At 38.5% G+C, this 13,824-nt stretch overlaps 1 protein-coding gene across 1 annotated transcript in view; it reads left to right on the top strand.

The window, feature by feature from the left end:
* Positions 1 to 9,771: 9,771 nt before the first annotated feature.
* ARRDC2 (arrestin domain containing 2) overlaps positions 9,772 to 13,824 on the top strand; it is a 33,382-nt gene continuing 29,329 nt past the window's right edge. The window contains exon 1 of the mRNA XM_070748117.1: positions 9,772 to 10,506. Within this exon, the coding sequence (XP_070604218.1) occupies positions 10,239 to 10,506 (268 nt within the window). The 5' untranslated portion in view covers positions 9,772 to 10,238. The remainder of the gene's footprint in view (positions 10,507 to 13,824) is intronic.

The following is a 13,824-nucleotide window of genomic DNA, read 5'->3' as shown; positions in this document are numbered from 1 at the left end:
TAAATCTTGAAGATAGAGTATAGAGTAGAATCAAGTAGAGTAGAATAGAACAGAACAAAACAGAACAGAATATTCTTCTACGTGATCAGAATCTTGTAAATCTTGAAGATAGAGTATAGAGTAGAATCAAGTAGAGTAGAATAGAACAGAACAAAACAGAACAGAATATTCTTCTACGTGAACAGAATCTTGTAAATCTTGAAGATAGAGTATAGAGTAGAATCAAGTAGAGTAGAATAGAACAGAACAAAACAGAACAGAATATTCTTCTACATGATCAGAATCTTGTAAATCTTGAAGATAGAGTATAGAGTAGAATCAAGTAGAATAGAATAGAACAGAACAGAACAAAACAGAACAGAACAGAATATTCTTCTACATGAACAGAATCTTGTAAAACGTGAAGGTAGAGAAGAGCAGAACAGAACAGAATTATTTATTGGCCAAGTGTGATTGGACACACAAGGAATTTCTCAACCAATTTTAAGTCATTTCTAGCTCTGTCCTTTCTGATAATGGTCACAGTGTTTCTCAACTTTGGCAGCTTGAAGATGGGTGTATTTCAGCTGCCAGAATTCCCCAGACAGCCATGCTGCCTGAAAAATTCTGAGAACTGAAGTCCACCCACCTTACAGTGGCCAAGATTGAGAAGCACTGCCTCTAACACATACATAGCTAGACCACAGCAGAAACATCTGTGGTTTGAAGACAACATCGTTGGCTTAATTACTAATGAGAACTGTTAAATCAGAGGCTGGAGGCCGATGAAGAGGATAACAGCTCTTTATTTAATAATCAGGAACATCTAAAGTGACCAGCTCGCAGGCAGGTAGCGACTTAAAGAAACAAGCGGCCAAAACAGCACCTTATATACATTGTTACTAGCGCAGGGATTGGTGACAATGTTTCAAGACTTCGCGCTGGAGCTTCCTATTGGTTGAGCCCGGAGGCTCCTTATTGGTCGCGCCCAAGCTTCCCATTGGTTGCGCTAGCAGGCTTCTTATTGGTTGCCCTGCTCCAATCAGCGATCACCTTTATTCTAACAACTTGCAAACATAGCAAGAACTTTAAAAAAAAGCTTTAGTCTCTTCAGAATTTCTGAGATTTCATTTCATTTCATTTTATTTTTTACTTTATTTAAAACATTTATGTAGCTTCCCATCTTGGAACAGCTGTGAGTGGCTCCCAATGAAACAAGATAGGTAATATGTCATATTAAAGCTCTAAAACTCAACTGAGAACAACATTAAAACCAACAAGAGCCTGGCACAAATCCACTCTAAAGCGTGGTGATCTAGTTTTCTCCCAATGCTTGGGGGGAAAGACTGGTCTTCAAAGCTTTATGGAAAGCTAAAAAGGTGGAGGCCAACTGAACTTCATAGGAAAGAGTGATGATCTGTAAGGCAAGGACTGCCACAGAAAAGGCCCACTTCTTAGAAACATAGAAACATAGAAGACTGACGGCAGAAAACTTAGCTTCTATCAGGAGACAATATTTGGAGGAAGAAGCCAGGAACATGCCTACCCTATCTGACTTGATAAGACAAGGTTTTTTTCCAAATAGAAATTTTATTTTTCTTCAACATAGAATAAAAAACAATACAAAAGTACAAACACTAAAACCATGCTTAAAGTAAAACATAAATAAACATTTCCTTTTTCTTTTTCTATTAATCATTCAGTGGAGGCTTATTTTATTCCAATATAAAAAACATCCTGTAGAACTTATGTAATACAGTGTTCCCTCGCTTTTCGCGGGGGGATGCGTTCCAAGACCGCCCGCGAAAGTCAAATTTCCGCGAAGTAGAGATGCGGAAGTAAATACACTATTTTTGGCTATGAACAGTATCACAAACCTTCCCTTAACACTTTAAAACCCCTAAATTGCAATTTTCCATTCCCTTAGCAACCATTTAGATTATTACTCACCATGTTTATTTATTAAAGTTTATTTTTTAAAAAAATTATTAAAAGCAGACGAAAGTTTGGCGATGACATATGACGTCATTGGGTGGGAAAAACTGTGGTATAGGGAAAAAACCCGCAAAGTATTTTTTTAATTAATATTTTTGAAAAACCATGGTATGGACTTTTCATGAAGTTCGAACCCGCGAAAACCGAGGGAACACTGTATTATCAAAATAAGGAAAACCTCAAAAGACAACAATCTTTTTCCTGCCTTACATTGAAAAATTACATTACATCAGTGTAAACAATATCAAACTTTATATTATGCCCATCTTAATTCAAACTTTCATTTCTACATTAGATTAATTAATTCAATATCAACTCATCCAGTAATTACCAGAGGTTCTATATACATAGAACAAAAATACTTCTTTTCATATATCACATAAACTATATTAGAAAATTCTAATAAATTCTTATTAATAAAATTAATTTGTGTTATATCATTATATAGTGCTACTACCAATTCTTATCTTGCCATCTGGCTAACAATATTTGATTCCATTTTCATATCTCATCTTTCCCCAGAATAACTAAGTATTTAGCTTTTAATTTTCCATCCAGTCATAAAATTTTCCCCAAATTTTATAATAATCAGAGTCCTGTCTATCTTTCATTTTCAAAGGACAGGTTGATGTCCTTAGAGAAAGGTGGTCCTGTAGATAGCCGGTTGGCAACTCTTCATCAACAGCAAAGATCTTTCCCTGGATCTCCCAAAGGTCTTTTCAAAAAGTCAACTGCACTTTCTTGATTTTTCTCAAAGATGTTTCAGGTCTTATCCACGAAGCCTTGTTGAACTCTTGAACTGCAAAAACCTCTGGGATGGGAAGTGAAACATCTTCAAGAAAAAAACCAAGGAAGTTCAGTTGGTTTTTGCAAAAACATCTTTGGGACAAACATGACCTGGATGACTGAGAATCTCCATAGAAAATTTGCCCTAGAGATTGTGCTCATTGTCCCAATTACCATAGAAAAGGGCTGTACCAATGACCTCTTAGGTGCAAAATTGGCAGCCAGAGTAGCATTTTGTCTTATATCAGCAGAATAATAATATAATCCTTTTCCTCACTATTTCCCTTAATATTAACACCATATGACCTGCTGAACAAAGTAATTAATATTGTTGCATACTTTCTCATTTGCTTTATGCTTTTTTAAAAAAAATCAGCAAAATAATGCAATTTCAAGGGTTGCAAGCTTTGTATTATTTTATGTCATAGTTGAGAAACTAAACTCTTTTTCTCATCCATAGTCCTGGTATGATGCATTTGTCTGAAATTAGTAGGAATATAGAATAACAGAGTTGGAAGATATCCTAGAGATCTTCTAGTCCAACCTCTGCTCAACAACCCTCTCAACAAATTATTATTTTTATTTTATTTTATTTATTTGTCAAACAATTATAGGGTGATAATTTGTACATATTTAACATTAGATAAGTAATGATAAAAAGTAAAAAAAGAAGACAATAGGACAGGGACGGTAGGCACAATGGTGTGCTTATGCACACCCCTTACAGACCTCTTAGAAAGGAGGAGAGGTCAATTGTAGATAGTCTATAAGGTTAAACATAGAAACATAGAAACATAGAAGTCTGACGGCAGAAAAAGACCTCATGGTCCATCTAGTCTGCCCTTATACTATTTTCTGTATTTTATCTTAGGATGGATATATGTTTATCCCAGGCATGTTTAAATTCAGTTACTGTGGATTTATCTACCACATCTGCTGGAAGTTTGTTCCAAGGATCTACTACTCTTTCAGTAAAATAATATTTTCTCATGTTGCTTTTGATCTTTCCCCCAACTAACTTCAGATTGTGTCCCCTTGTTCTTGTGTTCACTTTCCTATTAAAAACACTTCCCTCCTGGACCTTATTTAACCCTTTAATATATTTAAATGTTTCGATCATGTCCCCCCTTTTCCTTCTGTCCTCCAGACTATACAGATTGAGTTCATTAAGTCTTTCCTGATACGTTTTATGCTTAAGACCTTCCACCATTCTTGTAGCCCGTCTTTGGACCCGTTCAATTTTGTCAATATCTTTTTGTAGGTGAGGTCTCCAGAACTGAACACATTATTCCAAATGTGGTCTCACCAGCATTCTATATAGTGGGATCATAATCTCCCTCTTCCTGCTTGTTATACCTCTAGCTATGCAGCCAAGCATCCTACTTGCTTTCCCTACCGCCTGACTGCACTGTTCACCCATTTTGAGACTGTCAGAAATCACTACCCCTAAATCCTTTTCTTTTGAAGTATTTGCCAACACTGAACTGCCAATACAATACTCAGATTGAGGATTCCTTTTCCCCAAGTGCATTATTTTACATTTGGAAACATTAAACTGCAGTTTCCATTGCTTAGACCATTTATCTAGTAAAGCTAAATCATTTACCATATTACAGACGCCTCCAGGAATATCAACCCTATTGCACACTTTAGAGTCATCGGCAAATAGGCAAACCTTCCCTACCAAACCTTCCCCTATGTCACTCACAAATATATTAAAAAGAATAGGACCCAGAACAGATCCTTGTGGCACACCGCTTGTAACCTGACTCTGCTCAGAATACTCGCCATTAACAAGAACTCTCTGATGTCTACGCTTCAGCCAGCTGCAAATCCATTGAACTATCCAGGGATTAAGTCCAATCTTCACTAATTTATCTATCAGCTCTTTATGTGGAACCGTATCAAAGGCTTTGCTGAAGTCCAGGTAGGCAATATCCACGGCACCACCTTCATCCAACACCTTTGTGACATAGTCAAAGAAATCAATGAGATTAGTCTGACATGATTTGCCTTCAGTAAAGCCATGCTGATTTGGGTCTAATAAGTTATTGTTTTTTAGGTGCTGATTTATCCTCTTTTTGAGTAGAGTCTCCATCATTTTAACTACAACTGATGTCAAGCTAACTGGCCTGTAGTTACCAGCTTCTTCTCTACTGCCCTTCTTGTGAATAGGCACAACACTGGCCATTCTCCAATCCTCAGGAACTTCTCCTGTTAACAAGGATTGGTTAAACAAATCAGTCAGGGGGGTAGCAATGACAGATCTGAGTTCTTTAAGAACTCTGGGGTGGATGCCATCTGGACCCATTGCCTTATTTATCTTTAATCGTTCAAGTTCTTCTAAGACATCGGTTAAAGGTTTTGGGGTTAGGAGTAGAAACCACAGAATCAGGTAGTGCATTCCAGGCGTTGATTACTCTGTTGCTGAAGTCGTATCTTTGCAGTCAAGTTTGGAGCGGTTGACATTTAGTTTAAATCGATTTCGTGCTCGTGTGTTGTTGCGATTGAAGGTGAAGTAGTTGTTAACAGGGAGGACATTTTGATATATGATTTTATGAACTATAATTAAGTCGGAACGGAGACGATGGAGTTGCAAGTTGTCTAAACCAAGAATTTCAAGTCTGGTGGAGTAAGGTATTTTGTTGTGAGAAGAGGAATGAAGGACTCTTCTTGTGAAATATTTCTGGACTCTCTCAATTGTCTTGATGTCAGATATGCAATGTGGGTTGCAGACACTTGGCTACTTTGCTACCAAATGAGATCCAATCCCATAATTTATCTAGTAATCTATCTAATTTTGTGTTGTCTACTTGGATAAATTCTCCAGAAGGATTCTGGCAACCTTTTCTCACTAACCAAGTTTATTCAGAGGATTAATTAGCTGTAGCTGCTTTCACTAGATGCACTGAATGGCTAAACTCAAGTAGGATTTGCACTTGGATGAACTGCTAAATTAGACAACTGCTGGATTAAATCTAGATTCCATTACATCCCAAGTACCTAATCTTACATTTACAAGTGCCACAATTTGTTTAGGGACACACAACAAATGTCAGCTTTTCAACAGTCAATATCCTTTTTTCTTATAACTTATCCCTTTTCACTTATGACTGTATGACTGTCACTTGTTGCTTGTATCCTTACAATTTATATTAATATTAATATCCTTACAGTTTATATTAATATTGTTTCCTGGTTGCCTATTTGTACCTTATGATAATCATTAAGTGTTGTACTTCATGATTCTTGACAAAAGTATCTTTTCTTTTATGTACACTGAGAGCATATGCACCAAAGACAAATTCCTGGTGTGTCCAATCATACTTGGCCAATAAAACATTCTATTCTATTCTATTCTATTCTATTCTATTCTATTCCATTCCATTCCATTCTTCTTCTCCCTCTCTACTTCAGTTCTAATCCTAACTCTTAGGCTTTGAATGGAATCATAGGGAGAATTCCTGAGGGCTCTTTTTCCACTCAGAAAAATGAGGATACCCAATAAAATCCTCATCATATACATGGAGCATTGAGGCTGACCCTTGGGTTCAAGAATTGAATGTGAGCCCAAGCAACACTTTTGATACACAAAACAGATCTGCACTGTAATTAGACAATGCTGCCATAAGCATACAATTTCTAAATTAAGTTGTTTCTAAACCATTCAATCATCTCTAAAATAAGTGTAAGAGCAATTGTACTAATTCAAAACCTATAGATAAAAGTGCAACAATCAAATCACAAACCGTGGGTAACATGGGTATGCGATTCAAATTAAAATAGGTTTCTTTATACCGTAATACTTACAATAGCTGGTAATTACAATCTTACTTTTTTTATTTTGGCAGCCATATCAATTATTTAAATCAGGCATCTCCAACCCATAGGTTGCACATGACCCTCAACAACAACCAGCCTCACAAAATTGTAAACTTTTAAATATATTGTGTGATTTATATACACTAACTATATTTTATACTTTATATGTGGTCCATGCCAAATTCTGTCCACTCAGTGTGGCCCAGCTAAACCAAAAGGTTGGATCTCTATGTTTTAAATAAATATATACAAACATGCATATATACTTTGTGGAGTTGGTTGGTGATATATATGAATCTTCTCAATAGATAAAACTGCAATCTTCCAAATAGAAAAATGCACACAAACACACACATATGCAAATACAAATAAATGCACAGGAACACACCATGTGTACAACTGGGCATATCCCTCCGTGTCCAATTAACAGTTTTCTGCTCAACTTTTCCAAATCAAACCCAATGATCAATGAATAAACAATGGAAAATTAAATTAGTGGAAAAAGATTCATGACTGGTTACAACAGATTACAGAAAGACAAATAGAATACACGCCAGAATTCTTCCTATTAGGATAATAAGGAAAGAGCAGCCAATGGATATACAATACCTATCACTACATAGAAGCATAGAAACATAGAAGACTGACGGCAGAAAAAGACTTCATGATCCATCTAGTCTGCCCTTATAATATTTTCTGTATTTTATCTTAGGATGGATATATGTTTACACCCAGGCATGTTTAAATTCAGTTATTGTGGATTTATCAACCACGTCTGCTGGAAGTTTGTTCCAAGGATCTACTACTCTTTCAGTAAAATAATATTTTCTCATGTTGCTTTTGATCTTTCCCCCAACTAACTTCAGATTGTGTCCCCTTGTTCTTGTGTTCACTTTCCTATTAAAAACACTTCCCTCCTGGACCTTATTTAACCCTTTAACATATCATCATAGCAGCAAGAATCGCTTATGCTCAATATTGGAAAGATGACATACAGTATATAGATGTGCAGAAATGGACAAATTGACAATAGAATTAAAGGGACATAAATGATTCGAATCATTATAAAGTTTGGACTAAATGGTACAAATGGACCAAAGACACAGAGAGAGAGGGAGAGAAAGACTGAGACAATGTGGAAAAAAGACCAAGAAATGAAATAATGAAAACATACAAAATATTGTAAATAGAGATGTAAATAACAATGTATGAGATTTGAGTATAGATCTGTGTAAAAATGATATGATGTTTAAAGACAAAAAATCATTTTAAAAACTTGAAAAAAAGTGGGGGGGGGGAATAATTAAGCACCCCAAACAACTTAAAAATATTAAATAAGTTAGGTAAATGTGACTGTCAAGTGTGCAGATGCATGCAAACACCCACCCACCCACAAGTATAATTAGCAGCATTTTATATACAATATCAGCTTTGAATAGCATCATAAAAACCCTAGAAATAGTTATTAATTGGTAATGAACAAAATATCCAGAATGGGAGCACTTTGCCCACTCCAAATATTTTATTATTTATTTGTTTGTTTTGTCAAGTATCTATTGGTGGTATGCAAAGATATAAAATGTATTATTATTATTTTATTATTTATTAGATTTGTATGCCGCTCCTCTCCGAGGACTCAGAGAGTATAAACATGATACTAGAAAAAGAGAAACATTAGGACAAGGGATGGAAGCCACTCAGCTGCACTTATGCATGCCCCTTACTGACCTCTTAGGAATCGGGAGAGGTCAACAGTGGATAATCTAAAGGTAAAATTTTGGGGGTTAGGAGATGATACTACAGAGTCTGGTAGTGAGTTCCATGCATCAACTACTTGGTTACTAAAGTCGTATTTCCTGCAGTTGAGTTTAGAGCAGTTTACTTTAAGTTTGTATCTGTTGTGTGCTCCTGTGTTGTTGTGGTTGAAGCTGAAGTAGTCGTTGACAGGAAGGACGTTGTAGCAGATGATTTTATGGGCTATGCTTAGATCATATTTAAGACGATGTAGTTCTAAGCTTTCTAAACCTTGAATTGTGAGTCTAGTTGCGTAGAGTATTCTGTTGCAAGTGGAGGAGTGGAGGGCACTTCTAGTAAAGTATCTGTGGACATTTTCTAGAGTGTTTATGTCAGAAATGCCGTGCGGCTTCCAGACAGATGAGCTATATTCAAGGATTGGTCTGGTGAAAGTTTTGTATGCTCTGTTTAGTGGTGTGAGATTACCGTAGCAGAAGCTACGTAGGATTAGGTTAACAATTCTTGAAGCCAATTTTTGGTCATGTTGTTGCAGTGGGCTTTGGCACTTAGGTCATTTGATATGAGTATTCCAAGGTCTTTTACAGAGTGGGGGTTGTCTGCAAGGTCTGGTTTATTCAGCTTGTGTTTGGTGTTGCATTCATATACGATACCAGCTTTTAACATCATCATAAAAACCCTAGAAATAGTTATTCATTGGTAATGAACAAAACATCCAGAATGGGAGCAATTTGCCCACTCCAAATCATTCCACTCGTCCAACAAACCAAACTCACCACCAGATTCTGTAGTATCATCTCCTAACCCCCAAAACTTTTCCCTTAGACTATCTACTGTTGACTTCTCCCGATTCCTAAGAGGTCAGTAAGGGGCGTGCATAAGTGCACCAGCCTGATTCACCTGGGCCGTTTCCACTTTATGTATGGTCTGTATGAGATGTATGATTGTTTTTATGTTAAGGATTTTAAACTGTTTTAAATATTGGATTTGTACTGTTTTCTTGTTGTGAGCCACTCCGAGTCCTCAGAGAGGGGCGGCATACAAATATAATTTAAATAATTTAAATAATAATAATAACAACAACAACAACAACAATAAGTGTTGTACCACATGATTCTTGACAAATGTATCTTTTTCTTTTATATACACAAAACAAATTCTTTGTTTGTCCAATCACACTTGGCCAATAAATTATTCTATTCTATTCTAAATAAATTCAAAAGCGGGCCATCCCTAATCGCAAAAGGGGTAAAACGCAAATATGCAAAGTATCCAAACAAATGCACAGCGGGGAAACCACCGGCTCGAAGTTCTCCACCTCCAGCCCGCGCGTATTGTTATCTGCGCGCAATGGGCAGAACGGCGTCTTTTTTTTTTTTTTTGCACGCTGCACTTGCAAGACGCTCCCTTAAAAGAAAGAGTGGCGGGTGTGTGTGTGTTGAGAAGCAGGAGAGGGAGGCGTCTCTTGCTGGTGACGCTCCTCGCCTGTTGCTGTCAGTTGTTGCAGTTGAGGCCAAGCGCGATGCACCTAATAAAGTCAACAGGAAAGAGCTTCGGCCAGCCAGTCGCCCCTCGTGCCATGGCAGATAGCGGTTGGAGGCAAAGCTCGGCTCTTCCCTCTCCAAACCCTGGGCCCTTCGACTGAGATCGGGACGGGAGCATCATCTCCACACCCGCGGATCCTGCACCACACCTGCATAGCGCGAGGCCTGATCTTTCTCACACACACACATCAGTTGTGGCTGTGTGGAGCACAGCTCGGGGCTACGTGCCTGAAGAGCAGTTGCGCGCACACGCACACAAAAGAGACACCCTGCTATCCACACCGCGCTCCTGCTTCCCAAGCAGCCGCCTCCGACCTGCCGCGCTCTCCGGCTTGGAATCGGAGGTCCCCGCAGCTCGAAATGCAGCATTTCAGCAGGATCCGGACTTTCGTGCTGGAGCTGGACGCGGGACTCGGTCCCGGAGTGGCCTACCGGGGTGGAGAGCTGCTTTCCGGCCGAGTAGTGTTGGATGTAGCCAAAGGACTCAAAGTCAGAGCTTTGGCCGTCTGCGCGCGAGGCTTGGCTGCTACGCACTGGTTGGAAAGCAAGAGTTTTGGCATGAACACGGTCTACAGCGACTACACCGCCTACGAGACCTACCTGCGAAGACGGCAGCACCTGATCAGAGGTGAGGGGGGGTCTTTTTCCCCCCACCCACGCCCCTGTTTTCCTCCTGGTGTTGACTTTCTGGCTCGCCCTGGGCGAAGTAGCAGCTTCATGATCTTGTCTCTTTGGTCCACTCCCACTATTTGGGGAGGGGGTCGGGGTCCGAGGCGTGGAATGTGCACCAAAGCACCCCTTATCTAAGCAGGTGACCATTCTGCTAACTAAAACAGAACTTAATGATTGACAGCAATTTAACCGTTTGCCTAATCTATCCAATCCCTGACCTTATGTGGGAGGAGAAGAAAAGAAATACATATCTTACTTTCAGAGACATACTACAGGGTGAGTTCCAGAAGTAATGCAATTTTTTTTAAAAAAGTAATTTATTGAACAGATTTGCACAAACACTTAAAATTCTTCAAAGTACTGTCCTTGGGCCTGTACACATTTTTTCTAGCGACTCTGACATGACCGGTAGGCGCCTTGGAAGGCGTCTTCGGGGACCTCTCGCAAAGCCTTCGTCACGGCTGATTGGATCTCTTCTATGGACGAAAAATGGGTTCCTTTCAGGGCTGGGAACAAAAATAAGTCTTCTAAGGCGACATCAGGACTATAGGGGGGTGGGGCAGCGTTGGCACCTGGTGCCTGGCCAGGAACTCGCGGACTTGTAGTGCACTGTGGCTTGGCACATTTTTCGTCCATAGAAGAGATCCAATCAGCCGTGACAAAGACCTTGCAAGAGGTCCCCGAAGATCCTTCCAGGGCACGTACCGGTCATGGAAGAGTCGCTGGAAAAAATGTGTAGAGGCCCAAGGACAGTACTTTGAAGAATTTTAAGTGTTTGTGCAAATCTGTTCCATAAATTAGTTTTTAAAAAATTGCATTACTTTTGGAACGCACCCTGTATAAGGAATTCGTTATTGGCAATTTGGGAAAAGGTAAAAGAGAAATGTTATTCAAAAGTTCCATTTTGGATTTCGACAATAGAAGCTTTATTCACCCCAACAGACTAGACTGGTCTAATATCTTAAGGTATAAAGATATATTGACACAGTCATTGAAGTTAGTCGTTTCAAGAGATAGAAAGGCAAGGCATAAAAATAATCTGTCTAATCCCTGATCTACCCCAAAGAAACAACCCTGCCTTTTTTTTAAAGATAAAATGTGCATCAAAGACTTTATTACAATATTCCCAAAACTGGGCAGGTTTCTTTTTCTCAGGATTTTGGACCAAAAAAAAATCCGGGTGAAGAGTGTCCCATTGATGTCCAGGTTTTCCACTTCCTTTTGTTTATGGTTATGCATGTTAAGCACTTTGCAAGGGAAATGTTGCTTCATAACCGGTACATTTCAGGAAACCATTTGTCAAATGTCAGCAAAACACAGAAACTAGGTTTCCAAGATACTGCAGGGACTTGAGAAGAGTTGACATTTAAATGTCTGAGAGGTTATTGTGAAAACTAGTGCAGGCATAATCTTGTCAGTTTTACAGTGGGATTTGTTTGCGTGGGTTGTTTTGATTTTGTTGCATTGACGTTGTTTTTCCTTAACTACTTCAGGTTTGAGCTGGAAGAGTAGAATGTAGAAATAGGAAGGAAAGGAGGGAGGGTGGGCAGAAGGGAGAAAGGAAGGAAGGGTTTCTTCTGGCCAAAGCAGCGCAAAAGCAAGAATTCCATTGGGAGAATTAATTAATTCTTACATTGATGCCAACAGGCTGCTACACAGGAGTGGCAGCAATTCTTTGTAGTTAATGAGGACTACAGACAAGCAGAGAATTTGTAGGCAGCTGGGTTCGCTAATGTGCTGGAAGCGCAACAGGGCTTTGAAACACCCATGTGCATGCTGGAAAGTGCCTTGGCGCAACTGGTTTGTCATTTTTGCTGATGAATACTGAAACATTCATTGTTCTTTGCTCCCAAAGTTGTCAAAATAGCTAGACTAAATAGCTATATTTTATGCTTTAATGGTGGCTGAATACCAAAGGAATTTCTATTCTTCACATTTCATTTAAAATATTTGAATCTTTGGGTCCCACCTATTGACCAAAGCAACTGGTAAAAACATAAAAAGACTTTGCAAAGATTTTTCACCGATAAAAGCCAAGAGAAGTGGAAGGGGAAAAAAGATAAATGCAAGGGAAAGAGAAGGTGAAAAAGGCTTTATTTTGTTTGAAAATGTGCCAGATCTTTAACTTTTCCAGTGTTGTTTCTGTTTAAATTTGGATGAGAAAGGTTTCTGTATTTCTCTCCTCATTTCTATGAGAAAGTTTAAAAAAATGTGCAATGATGAAAAATATGACATAGATAGTTCCAGAGTTCTGGGTTCTCTTAAGGCAAAAAAAATATTTCCTTTTTATACAGTTCCAGGCTCTAGGCCAGTGCATGGCTGGTTGAGGAATTCTGGGAGTTGGCATCCATACATTTTAAGTTGGCCTAGGTTGGGAGACACTGTTCTAGACAGTGACAGTATAAGCAGCTGAAAATGGCAACTACACACCTCTGTATCAGAATCATCATGGTCACGGAGGTAACTTTCTCCAAAGTTTCTAATAAGCCTCTAGTAGGTTGAAACACTTAAAATTTGTCCTTTGCTGGATTTCTCTGTTGGGTTCTTTGCTTTGGTAAATAAATGGAACTTCCATGTTCAGAAGGAAGTTGATACATTCAACTGAATAACAACAGAAATGGCAACTGCCTTTCATTTTCTGTTTGTAGACTTCCTGAAGACATCTTGCTGGTCTAGATGGACTTGATTTGGACTCAGCATAGCTTGTTTTCTTCTTAGGGTTAAGAAGGGTGCTTAAGAACAAAGGGACCATAAGCACTCTTAATAAGCAAGGGAATTTACACAAGGATTGATTGCTCCAGGTTTTGTACACAAAGCATAAATGCAAGATGAATGCAAGTTCTGTTTTGGTGAAGAAAAGGCCAGACCTTATCTGTTTATTATCGGTACACAGCCTGGTTTGCAAAACAATGAACAATCAATGAAATAACTCCCCAATCATTGTAAACTACAGGGTATATATTTATGTTTATTATTCATAAATGTGTATCACAAAATACAATGTGATTGAGTCTTAAAACAGCAATAAGGCGATTGCAAAAGAATGTACAGTACATTCAAATCAATCAAATTTAAATCACATTCTATAAAAAAAGGTGGAAGAAAACAAAAACAATTTTTTTCACTTTAACATTTAAACACTGTTAACATAAGAACAAGTTGGAAGATTGCCTGGAGAAATATCAACAACCTCAGATATGCAGATGATAACCACTCTAATGGCAGAATGGCAGGATGGAGTCAGCTTAAATGGACTCCAGGGGATGATAGAGGA

Source organism: Erythrolamprus reginae, chromosome 1 (assembly GCF_031021105.1).
Source record: "Erythrolamprus reginae isolate rEryReg1 chromosome 1, rEryReg1.hap1, whole genome shotgun sequence".
NCBI classification, from domain to species: Eukaryota; Metazoa; Chordata; class Lepidosauria; order Squamata; family Dipsadidae; genus Erythrolamprus; species Erythrolamprus reginae.
This window is presented reverse-complemented; position numbering and strand designations above follow the sequence as displayed.